Consider the following 17,424-nt stretch of genomic DNA (forward strand, 5'->3'; position numbering starts at 1 on the left):
GAGACAATTTAAGAGTTTTGAAGATTGAAGCAAAACCCAAACCATTCTTGACTCACATATGTTCCTTGTTGTCTATATACATAGAGAGAGAGAGAGAGAGAGATCCCTCTACGCCTAATACATCACCATGTTTTTCCTGTAAGTCCAAGGAAATAAATATCAATTGGTGGTTGGAAGTCTTGTTTCTTGATTTAAATCTCACAAGTAACAAATGCAACCAACTGTCCCTTTCTCTTTTGCTTTCGAAATTAGACAGCCCTCGTGATCTTCAAGATTGAGGGAATGGGCCTCATGGGCACAACTAGAAGTATTAAGCTTATTGGGCCGTTGGCCCATGTTGTTTATAGCCTAGCTGATCTTGTTTAGCAAAATTCAAGGATGCTAATGAGAGGTTATAATGAAGAGGTCCTTAATAGCTTTCAAATCTAATGTAAAGTTATTGTTGAACTGTTGGATTGAACCCGTCCACATAACCCCTCATTACAGGGCAACTTAGAAAAATGCCTACCTTACAATATTGTAGATAAGATGGCCAAGGGCCGCAAGGAATATATTACACACACCAAAATCATAGAGTCTAATATTGGAAAGATATATTATTAATTCCAAAGCAAAGCTTGCGAAGCTAAAAGAAAGAAAGCACAGTTGCTTGAGAGCATGCACACACAACTCTTCAGGTCCAGAGTTATGGCATAAGTCCATACAATTACAATATGGTCCTTTTTTGGTCAAATTTAAAAAAAGGAAAAAAAGAAGAAACATAAACGAACATACTGTATCTTCTTATCAAAAGAAAATATGCATCACCATTCATGGCTGGCTGCTCTCCATACACACTTTTTATTATCATGGCAACCATCCTGCCATGTAATTACTCACGCTTGGACCTGCTGTGACCACTGATATTGGATCGTTCTGGTATCTGCAAAATTATTAACAAATACATTCGATGAGAATGATGACTCAATGAAAAGATTCATCCATGCGCTTTGAAATTTCAGGTCTTGTTTAATATCAAGAAACCTTCCTAATTCCCCCAACAATTCAACTGTCATTACTTTGAAAGTAGGTTTTCTCTGATCAGCAGGTTTTGGTTTCTATATCTACTAGGCCAGATGAATGGCTTCCTCATGTAATTTAGAGAGCTTATCATAAATCCATAACTGGTACATACCCAATCTGTAACGTCGGCTCGCAGTCTAAGGGATGGAAGAAGCCATCGCCATGAGCTTGAGCTTGTTGCCGGCCGTACTCGTCAGCATTTGGATTCATTTGGAGTGAATTTACGTGGTATCCCTCAAACAACTGCAAACCAAAATAAAGTCACGTAGTCAACAACGATATGAAATTTTTGCTATGCATATATATGAACTGTGTTCTATATATTCTAAAATATCTTAATCAGTAAAAGTAAGTATTATGAAATATAAAATCAAGTTACTGTGTGCTGCACTTGGGAATTATAGTTTTCTATTCATAATCATTTAAAACTAGAATGGCTGGAAACATTGCCTACCCTTTGTTTCAGGGTCTTATTTGCTTCATTTAGCATGTGCTCCTGTGCACCAAAAAACCATTGAATAAATATACTGGAAAAGTATACATTTTTCTTTTTTGGTGGAAATGGAAGTAAAATAAACTCAACACGAAATACATAAAGATAGATGTGTCATCATACGTACCTTTCGCTGAAGATCTGTGAGCTGATCCAGCATGCATTGGGTCTGTAAAGTAAGAATACACTCAGTTACAGATATATTGTTTTAAGTCATGCAGGTTTTACTTGGAGGAAATTTGGAAAATCAGATTAGTTTTTGATTCGCAGTCCGCTGAGAAGTATACTTGGAAAATCCAACCATGAGCATAAAATGCTAAAAACCCTTAAGCATGCAGGGAATTGTTGAGAATTACACACTAGATGTACAGTATACAAATGATAATTAAGGTGGTCAGGTTGGGTACCCGTGTCGATCTGATCTGCTTCAGTGACATATCCAGCTGCCTTTCAAGTGATTCAAGCTCTTTGCTGCTTAAAGGGCCAAGATCTTCTCCAAGAAGATTCCTAACAAGAAATGTCATATTTGGTAAAATCTCATTTTTAGCCTTTCAGATAATTTTGTATAACTGAAGATATAGGAAGGACAATAACCTTTGGTTTCGTTGTAGGGCTTCATAACGTGCCTTGAGCTTCAAATACTCCTGCTGGCTACTCAATTCCTACGATCAGACCAGCAGTAAGATAAGATGTATTCAGCTCAAAGATAAATTGGGTGAAAGATTCGAATTCAAAATATTTCTCCATGAGACACAAGAATATAAGATTTCTCGGTTGGATTAAGATTAAGAATTGTTTGACATTTGAAGGAATAAACTGAGAGGGAGTGATACCATCAACAAATTGTCATAATATTTTTCAGTTGTTTATTTTTGTTTCCATCAATATTCTTTATTATGTACAGTACTAAGCATAATTCCATCGCGACTAATTAAATAATAACACTGTATTACCAAGGCCTCCCTTGCAGATACATTTGTCTCTGGTGCTCCATAGTTGCACTTCTGGTACCTCTCAAGAGTTTTGAGCATGCTGTATGATAGTAACACAAAGAAACATGTAAAATCTTCCTTTGAAACTTAATTAATTACAAGGGCATACAAAATACCAAGTGTGAATGATGGATTAGGGAATAAAATACAGAGATAAACAAGCCCGGGAGAGTGAGATATGCATTAAACAAATAATTAAAACATATATAAAAGCAAACAAGTACGAAATACCTTGTCATTTTAATTTATTGTTAGCTGAATCCTGAATGAGATGATTATTTATGAGAGCCTATATCTTCATTCTGAAACCTTTAAACCTTATATGATAAATAAATAAATAAATAAAATACTCTCCAGCTTAATTTTCATTTAATTTCATATCTCATAACTTTAAACATAAATCTATAAATAAATTTAAACAAATATTATAATTCAGTTGGTACGTACAGGATCTAAGATGGATATTTACTTCACCATTATCTTAGATACATTGTGAAACCAAAAAACAAAAGCAAAGCCTGTTAGATTTTGCAATTTATATGAGAAACAGAATATAACAAAAGCAAAGATATATAATTTGGTAAAAATAGAGAGAGATTTTACTGAGATTAGATAGATCACTGGCAAAAAGCTCTTAAATTAAAAGTGCTATACTTGAAAGCAAGTTATTCTTGACAAGAAGAAGTCAGATCACAAACAGCGAACATGAAAACCCTAAAGTCATCTGAAGCAGATAGTACTAAATGTGATTGAAAAACATCTGCGTCTGTCTTTCAGAGAGAGAGACAGAGGGCTGGATTTAATCCAATGGAAAATGAAGGAAAACTTGTTATATTTAAAGGACCAAAATGAGGAACTGAAGAAACCAGGTAATTTAATCATTTGCTTTTTTGGCAATTTTAAAAATTGCTCGCCTCAAATATCCGGTCGAACAACAGAGATAAACCTGGGAATCTGAATGCTTAATCGTACAAGACCCCCAGAAAAAGAAGAATAATTAAATAAAACAACAAAAGATTTGCAGGACAGAAGAGAATAAGGAGAAAAATCATAGTAAATTTTTATAACCAAAAAAGGAGAGAAGATAAGGTAAAACAAAACCCTAGCTAATCAATTGAGTTAGGCTTTTAGAGAGAGAGAGAGAGAGAGAGAGAGAGAGAGAGAGAAGGAGAGATCCTGTGAATCGCAGAGTTGTTGGATCAAATTGCAGGTTAGTTAATCTGAAAGTGTGAGTTTGACTCCTCCTCCGGGAAGAGAGTGAAGTGAGAGCTGAAAATCGAAAAAGAGCCACCATGATGAAGAAGAAAAGGAAACCGAAAACCTGAGAATAATTAAGCTTGAAGTGCTCTGGATCGATCAGATCGCTTTCATGATGGGAAAAATTGAGAGATAATTGAATGAAAGGAAGGGAGAGCAAATTAAGAGAGAAAAAGGGCTTTGGGAAAACCAAAACGCACTTTCAGAGAGAGAGAGAGAGAGAGAGAACTAGGTATAACTAGCAATTAAGAGTGTTAAGAAATGAAACAGTAGATGAGAGAGATCTCTATCTCTCTATATCTATGTATCTTCTTTTGATGGCGTTTTCATTTTTTCCAGTTGCAGATCTAACAGCAATGCCAACGCAGAAACACTCAACCTGCTAAAAACACCGAGACATTCACCAAAGCGGCAATAAAAATCAAAAAAGAAAAAAAAACACCACGAAAATTCAAGAGAAGCACAAAAGCAAAACACAACAAAATCTTCACGAGAGAGCTTTGGCCAAACGCTAGCTAGCAGATGACCACGACGAGAACTGAAAACAGCAAAAAAAGGGCCACGCAAGGCAACGCGTTGGAGATCTAAAGAGCAGACAGCTAAACAGAAACAGATGATATATAGAAGAAAGAAACGAATTGATTTTCGTTTTATAAGAGAAGCAAAAGTGCGGGTGAAGAGAGAGATTGCCTGATTTGTATAAAATTGGAGCGTGGAAAAAAGCAGGTTTAGTTGTTTTGGTGAAAACAAAATAATTTAAATAAAAAAAAATACCTTGAGCTACTGCAAAACTCGTACAGCTTTCCTCTATTGGAGAAGATGATGAGAGCAACCTCAGCCTCGCAAAGAACGGAAAGCTCGTAGGCTTTCTTCAAAAGCCCGTTCCTTCGCTTCGCAAAGGTCACCTGCCTGTTGATCTTGTTCTCAATCCTCTTCAGCTCCACTCTCCCCCTCCCCATCTCTCTCTCTCTCCCCAAAACTATTTAATTTTCTTCTTCTTCTTCTTCTTCTTCTTCTTATTATTTATTTCCCTCCCTCACTTTACCACAGCAAACAAGAACAAGAACAATAGAGGAAACAAAGCTAAGCTGCCTGCCTCTTTTATATATAAATATATTTTTAATTTTATTATATTTTTCTGTCTTTCTGTTTCTATTGCCTCAAGCCCTCTCTTATATTATTATTTCCAGGTCCTTAAAACCATTACCAGGTCCTCTGGTTTTGCTTAGGGTTAAGAGAGTGGCTAATTAAGCTAACGATGATAAAGACAGTCTACGCAGAAGGAATCGAATTAAATAATAAATAGTACGAAGTGACAGGGAAAGATCTGATGTGTGGATCCGACGGTGCAGAGGAGAGGACGGTTGGGCACGTGAGTCGCAGGTGACTTAGACCAATAGGGGAAAAGCGAGAGAAATGGGAGAAAACCTTAAAATGGGAGGAGGAGGAGGAGGAGGATGAGGAGGAGTTGATGATGGCTTTGGCTTGGCTGGCAACTGGCAATCAATGCAAAGGTCCCAAGGGACGCTACGTGTCGAAAGATGAACCCAACAACGTCTGATATCCACCTGACCATTTTCGGCCTCGGGCAATCATGTGACCTAACCTTAAGAAGGTGAGCCTTCGTATGTCCCCTCCTTTTACCTAAATACCCCTCCTTTTTGTCTCTACCCCATTGGCTCATTCACCTTATTTGCCATTTTAACTAATTAAGAAAAATAATAAGCCATCCCGACGGGAGTCTAGCCGAGTGAAAAATGATATTGACTTGATCTTTTGTACTAAAAGAAAAGCACCGTGGTAGTGTAGCGTGTGTCTGAATTTTTCAGTTGCTAAAATTACTCCGTTAATTTTGTACATCCTCTTTTAAGGCTGCTGGGTTTTTACTGGATTAAGTGGTAGGTTACAGCAACATCTAGAGATTCAATATTTCTAACCTCAGGTTGAACATGTTTTGATATGCTATAGGTTTTTTTGTTTGCCTGTGTGTTTATATAAGTTGAAACCAATTAGTTCAAATTTACATCTGTTGTTTTCTTTTCAGCTCAGAAAGTGAAATTATTATTTTAAGAAATAAAACATGTTTACCCAAACTGCCTAGACATGCATGGAGTCGAAACATTGCTCCAAATAAAACGATGGTTCTACTTCGATTAGACCTTAATATATCTGGGTTTTCGAGTGTGTTGTGTGCTAACTAAACATGGTTTAGTAGTGATTTGAGGTCTGCCACTTACCAAATACAAGTGTGTCCTAAGTATATATAAAGACAAATTAAACAGCGAAACGTTTAATTATTAATAATGGGGTAGACAAATTAATCCCTGCAAGGACATTTCCATGTGAAAAATCTTGCACAATTTATAGAAACAGAAGTGAGAGGAAATTTTATACATAAAAGAAGGGATTTAAGGAGAGAACTTGTGGATCATAGAAAGAAGGTGGCTGAAGCAAGGTTTTGCGTAAGGAGTGACGCGAAGTACACAATGATTTACAAGTTAAAGCAAAACCAGATGTTTAATGTCTAACCATATTCAACCCAACAAAACTTTTTTTCCCCATTAGTTATTTTTTGTTTTCTTTTTCAGATTTCACTCAATTATTACATCGGCATCACGGTAATATACCAATTCGTGTTTTACGACCTCAATGCATAAGTATTATTGTCACCAACTTAATCACCGTGTGAGCATTCAGTTGTTTGAGTTTTTATTTTTATAAGGTGGTAGTTTAAGTTATCTAAAAATTAAGTCTAAGAGAGCAAGTGATCATATATGTTGATAATGGAAAGTATATATTGGGAAGTAATCAGTGAAGAATTTGTTCAAAATAAGGAAGGCCAAACCAACATTCACGTCCTAGTACGGTGCCGGCAAATTGTTAGATGGAGTTTTTTTTTTTTTCTTCTTCTTTATTAATTACAAGATTTTCGTACATTTTAGTTACCTTAGCTCATGCTATACAATATATCCATCACTGAAAAATATCTAGAGATAAAGTATTAATTTAATTTACAATTCATTAAAGAAAAATTAAAAGGCAGTGAAATATTTTTGGAGTAATTGCTCCCCCAAGCAAGGTTCTGGGTTTAAGTCTTAGCATCCGTACTTTGTATGTGAATTTAGTATGATATCGCCCCTCTCAATAAATAAAAAAAGGCATTAAAACATTTTTGGATAAAGAAAAGTGCAAATTCACATGGCCCTAATTAATTAGTGGTCCATGGCATAAGTTTAAGTTGGTGTCCTACTAATTAACGGTCATCGACCCGTCACAAATCCAACTTTTTATTTCTATATTTTTTCCAAAGCTCACAAAATAAACAGTTTTATGATTTTGCAAAGCTATGGTGTTTTCATAATTATATTTGGTATTCTAATAGTCATCTCTTTTTGATAGTATACCAAGAATTCGAGTCAGTCCACTATTATATTTGGTGGCGGATTGCGAAGTAGGTTAGAATATGTATTGGTCCAGGTTTTCAGAAAAATTAAGTTTCAAAGAAATTCCCAATTGGTGGTTGAAAGTACCACTCATAGAATTGAATAATAAGAATAAATTTTTAACGTAAAACTCACGTAATTTTAACATTTTTATGTGTTAGTAAACACAGAGGAAGAGGAAGTCAACAATCAGAATAATTCAAATTCTTATTTCAAATAACTAAACATGCCATAAATTTGAAAGAAATTCCAAATTGGTTATTGAAAGTGTTACTAATAAAATTGAATAATAAGTTTATATGTCCTAATGACTCGAAATTATTGTATGAAACGAGTTGAGTTGTGTAATGTTTAATTAGAGATACATCTAATTAATCCAAATACATTTGATCATATGCATGTTGTTTAATTTCTTGGCAAAGGCAATTTTTCCCATATGTTAATCTTAATTGAATGTTATATTATTGTAACATCCGTATAACAATGTATTTAGTAACCTATTGGGGGCCTAGGGTTTGAACCTTGTCTTGGCTAATTGAGTAGTGAATTTCTCCTACGAGAACAAACCAATATTAGAAACTAAGATTAAAAACCGAAAAGGAAAATTCGTGTTTGGTCAGACAGCAAAAAAGTAAAAAAAAAATAAAAAAGAAGTAAACTATATATATGAAACTAAGTTTGTTCTTATCTTACAAATTTTAAGGTTGGAGCACAAAGTGTCTTTGTGCTTCCACTTTTTTAAGGTCAAACTCCATTTAGACAACTGTACCTTTTTCGTGAACATGGCCATCATGCATGTACTGAAAAAGTCGACTTGTAAATATGTGAAATCTTACAACTTTATATCTTTACGTATTTGCAATGCATATCTACTCTAAAGCGAACTCCAAGAAGTCATATCAAATAAGCATGCGACCATTTAAATTGATTTATTATGTCTTAATCTAAAATACATTTCTTAATAATCTGAAATCTTACTTGAAATAAAAGAATGTATACATCAAACCTGAAGTGGATGTGGAGTCAACCTGCAGTTCTATGATTAAACATCTCAACTCAGGAATTTTTTGTTATTCTAGCGTACGAGAAATTATAGAATCATACTGGAGTATAGCTATGTAGTATAACTTGCACACTTGTTATAATATGGAGGTGAGACGACAAGGCTGATACAATGCATACAAAATTAATTCTCATCTCATATTTGAGTTAGATTTTTACCATGAACATTTCTTATATATGCTTCAGATCCAACAGCTATGATATGATTGAATCAAGGTTTAAATTTTGATGCGTTTGAGGCAAAGATAAGAGAAGATAAGTAGCTAAAATCCAACTCAGAAACATTGTGGTGGGGGCCGATAATATATCAAGCAGTGAGTTGAGACAAAATGAAGACCAACTGAAATACCCCAAATTCTAAACGATGTGTTTTAAACACTGTGGAGTGGTCCAATGCTAGAGGACTTGGAAGGTAGGGTAAAGTTTTGAATTTAGCCAATCAACTGGGTTTCTGGGTTTCACCTAAATAACATTGAATGATGGAAATAATACCTTATTTTCTTAAGGTATGGTCTAAGTCCTCTATCTCCATACACCATGATGGAAAGTGTTAAAAAAAATCTAAGAATTCTACTCTTTTACAGCGTCTTTAAAATTACCGTCTCCAGTTATAAAACATGGAAACGCAGCCAAGGATAAAAAATGGAACACAAAGTGACAGAGGCCTGCATTTGAATCACAACTATTTGATTGTGACCACCGACCACCACCACCACCATCGTGCCTTCATACTCACCTCTCCCATCATCAATCCTAGTGGACCACTAAACACAGATGGCTACCTAGCTAGCTAGCTTTTCTGTTTCTGTTTTTTTTGCCTTCTTTTTTATTTCAGGCCACCCAAAAAAAAAAACGCAGATGGCTTTCTCAACCTGTCAAACTTGTACGTGAGAAAAAGAAAAAAGAAAAAAGAAATCAACATCTGTAGCTGCTAGCAGTTGTTCATCAGCAGCCCACGGGGGGCTCTTTGTGTTGTCAATTTTGGAATAATTTCCATTTCATAACCCTCATTGGATTTATTTTTTATAGAACCAAATTGGTTGCTCTCCAGTTTGTGATGTGGTACATTTGTAATGGGCTTGGTTTGATGAAATCATTAAAAAAGGGTTTTTAAGAATGTGGTGATGGTCGAAAAGTATGCTTCCGATGTTACTCCTCATGTATGCTTTTGCTTCTTTGGTGAAAATCATGAATTATACTCACCGTTTTGTGTTTTGCTTGCACTAGGGCTTTCGGGTTCATGCCTAATAATCTAAACATGTCGTTTCCAACCTTAATTCGAACTATTCCATTATCGTCGCAGAATACTTAACACTAACTCGACATGTTTACGAATCGTTTTATATTCAAATCGGGTTTAAAACTTGATATTAAGATCTCTTCACTATGCTCTTATCCACACTCTTGACATTTTTTTTTCCCTTTGAAAATGAGGGAGCAAAGCACTGAAAAAATGGTCAGATTTTCAATGCCCAGATTAGAAAGCATGTCTGAGGCCTAGAAGTAGTCGATACAGGAATTTGATGTCACAGCCAGCTTAGCTTAATAGCGTGTATGTGTGTAAGATTGCAAATCTTGTCACTTTCAATTATAATTCACAATCTAGGGTTTTATGAAGCTCTGAATGCGGTGGAGGGTGGGGACCAGCAAGCACATTTGATAAAAAGGAGGAAGAGGAGGAAATCCAATGGACACGGTTGAACAGAGAGTGGGCCCCCACCTGTCAGATTTATTTCCATTTTGGGGCGAACACCATCAACGTCAACCAGAATGATACGTGGACCTCTTTCCCATTTGGGCACATGTCTTTAAGGAAGTCACGTCGCAAGTGGGTTCCTCTTCTAATTCATCTTCATTTTCAAAAACACCGATCCAGTTTCTTTGCTGGCCCAATTTTTTTTTTACTCTCCTTTCAAAGACGTCGCTATTCTTTTTTTTGTCTCTCAGTGCACCCATTAATAATTCAAAGTCTCTTTATCTTTGAGTCTTTCTTTGCTCTTGTGATCAACAAGCTTTGGTAAAAGCAACAAGGAAGAAATAAAGAACGAACTATATGCTTCTGTTTGAGAATGTTATCATATCATCACTTTTAAAAAGAAAAAGAAGAAAAATGAGCGTGTTAGAACCAATCGCCCACTCGTAAGTTTGTCAGAATTAACCAACTAATGTGCTTGACTAACTATAACATATGGCTAACTATAAAAATGAGCGTGTTAGTAATCATTAGTTTTCCATTTTGTTAAATTTGGAGAATTTATTGGGAATTCAATATTCAAACTAAAGCCTAACAAGAAATTCCAATAACAATAACGTGTTTTGTGTGTGATTAGTCAAAGCCATGTTAGGTAATTGGCTAAAGCTATGTACTCGGGGATGGGTTAATTAGGCATGATCATTTACTTAATTAACCTAGTAACTTGATCTTAAAAGGCATAACCATCTCAAAAACTACTCAATGTGGAGACACTAACAACTTATAATGTATGCACATGGCTTGCAACCCTAATCTTTATCTATATAAAAAAAAAAAAAACACAACACAAAGATACATATATGAAACCCAAACTCTCACTTTTGCTTTGAGGCAACTCGTGTGTGAATAACCAATCTTGGAAAATTAGTGATTTTTCAACATCAAAAACCCTAATTTCCAAAAAGACTTTCCCCTTTTTATCCTCCACAAATTTGATGGTTCATAAGCAAGACAAAACTGTGGCTACTAGAGAAGGCAGCAAGACTAGCTAGTATCTTTTTAGAAGTGCATGCTGCCCAAAGCTGTAAATTAACATATGAACTAACCTACTTATAATTATAAATCCAAAAAATAAACATCATGTTTGATCGTCTCATCATGATTCATGTGGTTGTTAATTTGGAGATTAATTTAGAGCCACAATTAGGTTAATTTGATATCTCCATCATAATAATATTAATAATTGTGAAGAAAGCAATGTTGTGTGTGGGGAGCATGTGCGGTAATGGGCCTTTGCAGAGGAGGGGCCCATTGCAGTGTAGGGTTAACGAACTGGAGGTCTTCACTTATGAAAAGGAAAGTAACTTAATTTGGTTTGCCTTTTGTCTACTTCAGGTCATCTTCAACCACCACAAATGGACAGAGCAGAGCAGTAAGCCAACAGCGACCCAAATATCCCCCCATTAAATTATGTCAATTATTTGGGAAAGAAAAACGTGTTATGTTGTTACACTGATAATCCAAAGGCTCGTTTGATAACAATTTCAATTTTAGTTTTTAGTTTTGATTTTTTGTGTTAGAGTATAGAGGAAAAAAGAAGAAGAATGGAAGTGAGAATGAGAGTGGAGATGAGATTGAGAGGGAAGATGAGAAGGGAGGATAGGAGGGAGGAGTAACAAAAATGAAAACCAAAACTAAAAATTGAAATATATTTGAAATTGTTTTCACTTTTGTTTCTCCCCCCTCTCATCCTCTCTCTTTCTCAATCTCATCCTCACTTCATTCTCATTTTCATTTTCCTTTATAATCTAGCACAAAAAAATGAAAATAAAAAAATTGAAATTGAAATGGTTATCAAACGAGCTCAAAGGTTAAAACACAGTTTTAAGAAAATTCTGTTTCAAGTTGGTTTAATTAAGTGTATTTTGTTTTCATAATTACTATATAACTCTTAAGGCTCGTTTGGAACTGCTTCTCTAGGAAGTACTTCTGCTTATGAGCGCTTCTAACAAAAGCGTTTTTATTATAAAAATCTTGAATTTTCATAAAGTGCTTCGTGGAAAAACACTTGGGAGTGCTTCCTGAAGAACCACATAGCAGGTGCTTCTCCAGGAAGCGCTTCTATGATCTAGAAGAGCTTTTAAACTTTTCTCAAACACTGTCAAAAACGCTTTTAATTATCGAAAGCGCTTTTGACATTTCCATAAGTACTGCCAAATAGGCCCTTAGTCTAGTTGCACTTCCCTTTCCAAAGGTCCCAAGTTCGAACCCTCATTTCCCATTAATTTGTATTATTATTAAAAATAGAGAAATTAAGCAAATGAAAACAAAGGAGAATATGAGGTTAATAAAATAGGTAGTTAACCCTCACTATAAATGTGAGGCTCAAACAGAGGGGAGGCTAAGATTTCAAATTGGGCTGGAGTTGAGAATTAACTGGGGTAACTGAATAAACTTTGAAAAAGAAAACCTGGGCTCCACGAGAGGCTAGAGCCCATACAGGCCCTTCAACCACCGGGATCAAATATGAGGCATGTTCATACCGAAAAACAGAAAATACTCAAAGCATGTTTGGGGTCAGACCATAATGGAAAAGCATGATTGGCCTAAGATCAATGGTCTTAGGCTCGAAACCACTAAGCACCAATGTGTGAGTAATTTCCCCTCCTTCCTACCCCTAAGATCAGTGGTCTCTAGTTTCACAAAACTCAAAGATAATTGCATACGATGCTATTTGGTCAATCATTTCATGTATTGTGTTGAAATAGAAAAAGTGTCATCAGCTCAGACAAATATGATTCAGACTATCAGAGTGAACAACTTACAAAATGGTTACATCGTGGAAATAGAAAATACTTTCATATAGCAGCATGATTATTTCTCTTCAGGGGTACGAGAAAAATACAAACAAGAGACATTTTGATCTCTCTCAATTTTAGAAGGGCAGTCAACTCCTTCATGTTTAATCACAAAGAGAGCTAAATCTATGCAGATAAAATTACCCCCACCAGCTGGATAGGGTTTCTAGTGAGGGGCACCAGCAGTTGAGCCATCAGATATTATCTGAAACGTGCCCTGGAAATGCATATTATTGGCATTGCTGCTGCCATCAGCAACCAAATTGGAAATGGCAGCGTCATCCTCCATTCCCAAAACATTGTAGCGCAGTCTAGGGATCAGGGGCTGAGCTGGCCAGATTGAACTGGACTGCCCTGCGTGGCTCAAACCAATCTTCCCCCGGGATGCTGGTGTCGATGACAGAAGAGAGAGAGCACTATTGGATTCAACGCCGCGGTATAATCCATTGGCGAACATCTTGTGGCTGTTGCCTGAATTTCCCAATGCAAAGTTGGTACCAACAAGTTGTTGGCAGGCAGAAGCTTGAGAGAGCATGGACTCAATGCTCTGTTGACACGACAAAGATCCCGGAAATAAGTTTCTTCTCGTCTCACTTAACTGCGAGTGGCTATGAAGAAGCACATCATCATTCTCTGCTTTCATAGCCCCACCCCATGCAGAGTTCATTACAGCAATTGTTGGACACACTTGTGGACTACCAAATTGTAAGAATCTTGTGCCTGTATATGAACGCATTGTACTTCAAGTTATGCTAATGAAAACAATTGTAGATATCTCATCAGGACTATGGAAAATGTGAAATACACTGTCCATGAACACAACCTTCCCAATTAAAAATCCAAACCTTGGTAACTGGAAAAGAATCTTCCCAAATTTGTGGACACGGGTTCTAATTGAGGCTTCCTTCGGCGTTTGTTGTGTCCAGCAAGACGTCTTCTGCAGCTTCTTTTTCCTTGATCAAACTCCTCCAATGAATGGAACCTTAGTAATGTGATGAAGAATGTCAACATATATATAAAGAAGGCAACCAGGATATGTGGAAAGAAGTCTTAATTAACACACAAGTAAAACTTGCCATATGGTAGCCATCTTTTTTCAATGACTGAGCATTATGCCTATACATAAAGACTAAGACATCTAATCGGGTTTTGAGGTCACCAATTCCACGTAAGACTAGTTTGTAAGAGAATGCGTCCAACTCTCATATGCTAGTTCAAGATGCTCTATTTTTTGAATGCACGACAGTTGGATTATACATGGGGCAAACCAACAAATACATTTTATTAGGCAGAGCAACTTATGAACATAAATAAGTTGAATTATACTTCTGGTCCCTCAGTTCTAATTTCAACAACTTGACCTTATAGCTTGCACAAGTTTTTGTTGTGAGCAGATATACATTTTCGTCACAGTAGTAAACATAAGATTATTTCTTCCCCCTTTACCTGCTGCATTGCTGGCAGAACCGCTGTTCCTGGCCCTTGATCGTAACTTTTGAGGTCTTTGAATGGAGCTCACATACTTTATGGCGTCGATGATAATCCCTGCATTCACTAAGGTCTGAATTGCACCCATCAACCAAGCATGATGCAATTTGGGCTCCATTATTGGTTCTTCGTGGTCTTTTCGAAGATGCAGCACTCGAAGATGACTTCATCATAGCGACCCCTGGATCCTTCAACTTGCCCTTTGATCCGTTCTCCATATTGCCCAAGTTCACAAGTTTCAAACTTTATCAAGAGATATCCTCTAGTTTTATGTATGCAGTCCTAAGCCAGAAGCAGAATGAATTTGGAACAATCTTTAATATGCCTTCTCTCCTGGGCAACCAGTTTCCAAAATGTCCTCAGTAATAGCCAAAAGAAAAAGACTCTTTGGAATGAACACTTTCTTTTTCCCTAAAATACATTTGTTCTTTTACGCATCACCAAAATCCAAAAGTACTGCTGCATAGAGCATTGGGTTCCCTGTCTTCCTTTGTCCAACATGCCTACCAATTGGGAAGAAAGAGCGAGAGAGAACTTTAAATGAGAAGTTGTTATCCACTTAATGGAAAATACTTCCCTCCTTACGTAAGTAGGAGCTCCTACATTCCTGCCAATAGCAGTATCTCGTGTTCAAAAGTTTTTCTTTTTGTGTTTTTGATGAATTGTGATTCGGAATATCTCCTTACTAGTAGAAGGCAAGTAGTATCATTATTTAATTCTCTTTTTCCCAACAATTTGAAATTTGAGATATTTAGTCATATACCCATTCTTAGCACTAATAATATAGATAAACCCTACACCATTTAATTTATATAAACAAACTCAGAAAATGACAGCTGGCCATATTGAATTTCATTTTGATTATTAAATTACTTTGATGCCCTATTGAGTGTTTTGGGTTTTTTTATGAGGTTTTGGGTTGAGTTTGTTTTAAGAAATCAATGACAGTTTTGTAATTTAAAAGAAGTTAAAAACCTTTTTATTATGTTGTAAATGAGTTTTTGGGTATGTTTCTAAAATTCATTTCATATAGGGTATTTAAAAATAATAATAATAATTTGGGCTCCTATATTAGGTATAATAATGAATCTATCTTGAAATTTCCAATCAGATGAAAAATATTTCCTCCAAGTTACATATAATTTTGTAAGAAGCTATCAGCCTGGAGATGCATTTTGAAAAACAACTTTTTTGCTTATTCAAAAGCTGTAGTTATATAAGTGTCAGTATGCCACATGAGCTAGCTAGCACTATCATCTGTATCACAAACAGTCTTGAATCCTTTCATTATTTCTTCAAAAGTGTGCCTTAAAATTTTTCTTCCCTAAACTCTCTCAAGCAGTAAATTTTGGATCACCTTGAAGGCATTAAAAGCAAATCTAGAAGCTAGCCCACCAATATTGACTAATGAGAACCACATGCACACTACAGTTTTTACTGTTTTAAGCCTTTAAAAAAAAAAAAAGGAAATCATTTTTCAAGTACAATTCCCTAAAATCACAACAAGAACATGATGAGGAAAAGGATTAAAAGATAGAATGATGGTTACCTCAGCCTCTGAGGGAAGCCTGGAAATCAGGCAAAAGTGAAGCACAAAACTTGTTTTAGTTTGATCCCCGCCGTCCAAATTATAGAGAAACCCTGAAAAGAGGAAGTAAAACAAGGTAAAAAACAACTACTGCTGCAAGTGTAATTAACCATGAAAACTGAAAAAACAAATCCATGTAGAAGAAGTTGTGGACATTCTTGAAAAGGTAAACAATAATAAGAAGCCTGGTTTGGAGTTTTGAGGCATCAGTTGTCTGACAGCAAATTGGAGTAAAAGTTTATGAAAAGAGAGATGCCTACTAGTAGCTAGCAAGCAGGACAGAGCAGGAAACAGAGAGAGCGGCTTGTTGTATGGATAACTCCAGAGAGGAAAAAAAGAGAGTTATAAAGGGAAAGAAAGAGACCACAATAACTCGAGAAGGCTCATCTTTTGGTAAGTCTCCTCCTTACCCTTTTAGGCTTGCAGCCATTTTCTAACAAGGCTGACAATAAAATAAATAAAATGCACAAAGATTAATAAAGAGTGAAAACTGAAAAAAATAAATAAATGCAAAAAAAACGTGTGGAAGGGAAAGGGACAGAGCGCAGTTGCTTTCAACTTTGTAAGTGAGAGAAAGTGAAGTACCAAAAGTGGAAAAGAGTGGAAAGGTCAGAGGGACATGAAAAAAAGGAATTAATCTTGTGTTCCATAGCTCACATTCCATGATGTTCCTTCTTGGGTTCTGAGCTCTGTTTGACTTGGAGTTTTAACCCATTTCCACTAACCAAAATCAAAACCAGAAAAGTAGCAGGTGAGGAGGAGGACAATGGCATGTGCACAAAAGTTGAAACCAATATTGTGAACGATCACCCATCGGGTTAGAAGAGGAAGTGGATCAAGTTCATGTGATTACCAATAGGGTGGTCCTGAATTTAAGTCTCCGTAGTACTTGTGTGTAAATTTTCCCCTCACTTCTTAACTTTGGTTTTTTTTTTTAAAAGCTCATGTAATTAAGAAATATGAATATATATATATATATATATATATATCATTTTTGTGTTTAGTTTAAGTTTGAGCACTAAATTGTAATGATAGTTTACGTGAGCTAAAGAGAGGAACCATATTATGACTCAATAGTTTAAAATATGAATTTGCTTACGGAAATGGAAACACAATAATGGTGGCGCATAGCAAGCAAAGTAAAGCCACTGTGCACTCCCACTAGGTCATAAAAAGAAGGGTACTTCTTTCTTCTTCTTCTTCTATTTTTCTCACTTGTAAACTTGCAGGGGAGGAGGAGCTCTGCTCAAATTTGACGACCCGAAAACCTTGGGGTTTGGAAGGCAAAGCCCTTTTGTTCAAATTAAAACAAGTAAAATAGCAAACAGATCTTTGCACGCTTGTGCAAACCCCAACTCTCTAAAGAGAGAGACTCCTCCTTCCCCTCTAAAAGGTGATGGTCCCCCCCCGCTACTCCGCTAGGTTTATTTTTCTCAACGTTCACATGTTGCCCATTATGATGTTCATATGTTTTCTTAAGGATACTTT

General features: G+C 36.0%; 2 protein-coding genes across 5 annotated transcripts; both read right to left on the reverse strand.

The window, feature by feature from the left end:
* Positions 1-571: 571 nt before the first annotated feature.
* Positions 572-5,203, reverse strand: LOC103322092 (agamous-like MADS-box protein MADS4). The gene is made up of 8 exons (XM_008223969.3): positions 4,579-5,203; positions 2,509-2,587; positions 2,150-2,217; positions 1,963-2,062; positions 1,683-1,724; positions 1,517-1,558; positions 1,175-1,305; positions 572-922 (listed from the first exon to the last, which is right to left on the reverse strand). The coding sequence occupies exons 1-8, from the start codon at positions 4,761-4,763 to the stop codon at positions 847-849; spliced, it is 723 nt and encodes a 240-aa protein (XP_008222191.1). The 5' UTR covers positions 4,764-5,203; the 3' UTR covers positions 572-846.
* Positions 5,204-12,735: 7,532 nt separating this feature from the next.
* LOC103322093 (teosinte glume architecture 1-like) lies at positions 12,736-16,388 on the reverse strand. Of its 4 annotated transcripts, none has more exons than XM_089046848.1 (5): positions 16,197-16,364; positions 15,898-15,989; positions 14,307-14,681; positions 13,706-13,842; positions 12,736-13,580 (listed from the first exon to the last, which is right to left on the reverse strand). In XM_089046848.1, the coding sequence occupies exons 3-5, from the start codon at positions 14,564-14,566 to the stop codon at positions 13,027-13,029; spliced, it is 951 nt and encodes a 316-aa protein (XP_088902974.1). In that variant the 5' UTR covers positions 14,567-14,681; positions 15,898-15,989; positions 16,197-16,364; the 3' UTR covers positions 12,736-13,026. The 4 variants fall into 4 exon arrangements, with proteins under 4 accessions (XP_088902974.1, XP_088902973.1, XP_088902972.1 ...); XM_089046847.1 differs by having other exon boundaries at positions 14,307-14,851; XM_089046846.1 differs by having other exon boundaries at positions 14,307-14,955; positions 15,898-16,388.
* Between the last annotated feature and the right edge of the window lie 1,036 nt (positions 16,389-17,424).

Source organism: Prunus mume, linkage group LG2, assembly GCF_029339155.1.
Source record: "Prunus mume cultivar Tortuosa linkage group LG2, ASM2933915v1, whole genome shotgun sequence".
NCBI classification, from domain to species: domain Eukaryota; kingdom Viridiplantae; phylum Streptophyta; class Magnoliopsida; order Rosales; family Rosaceae; genus Prunus; species Prunus mume.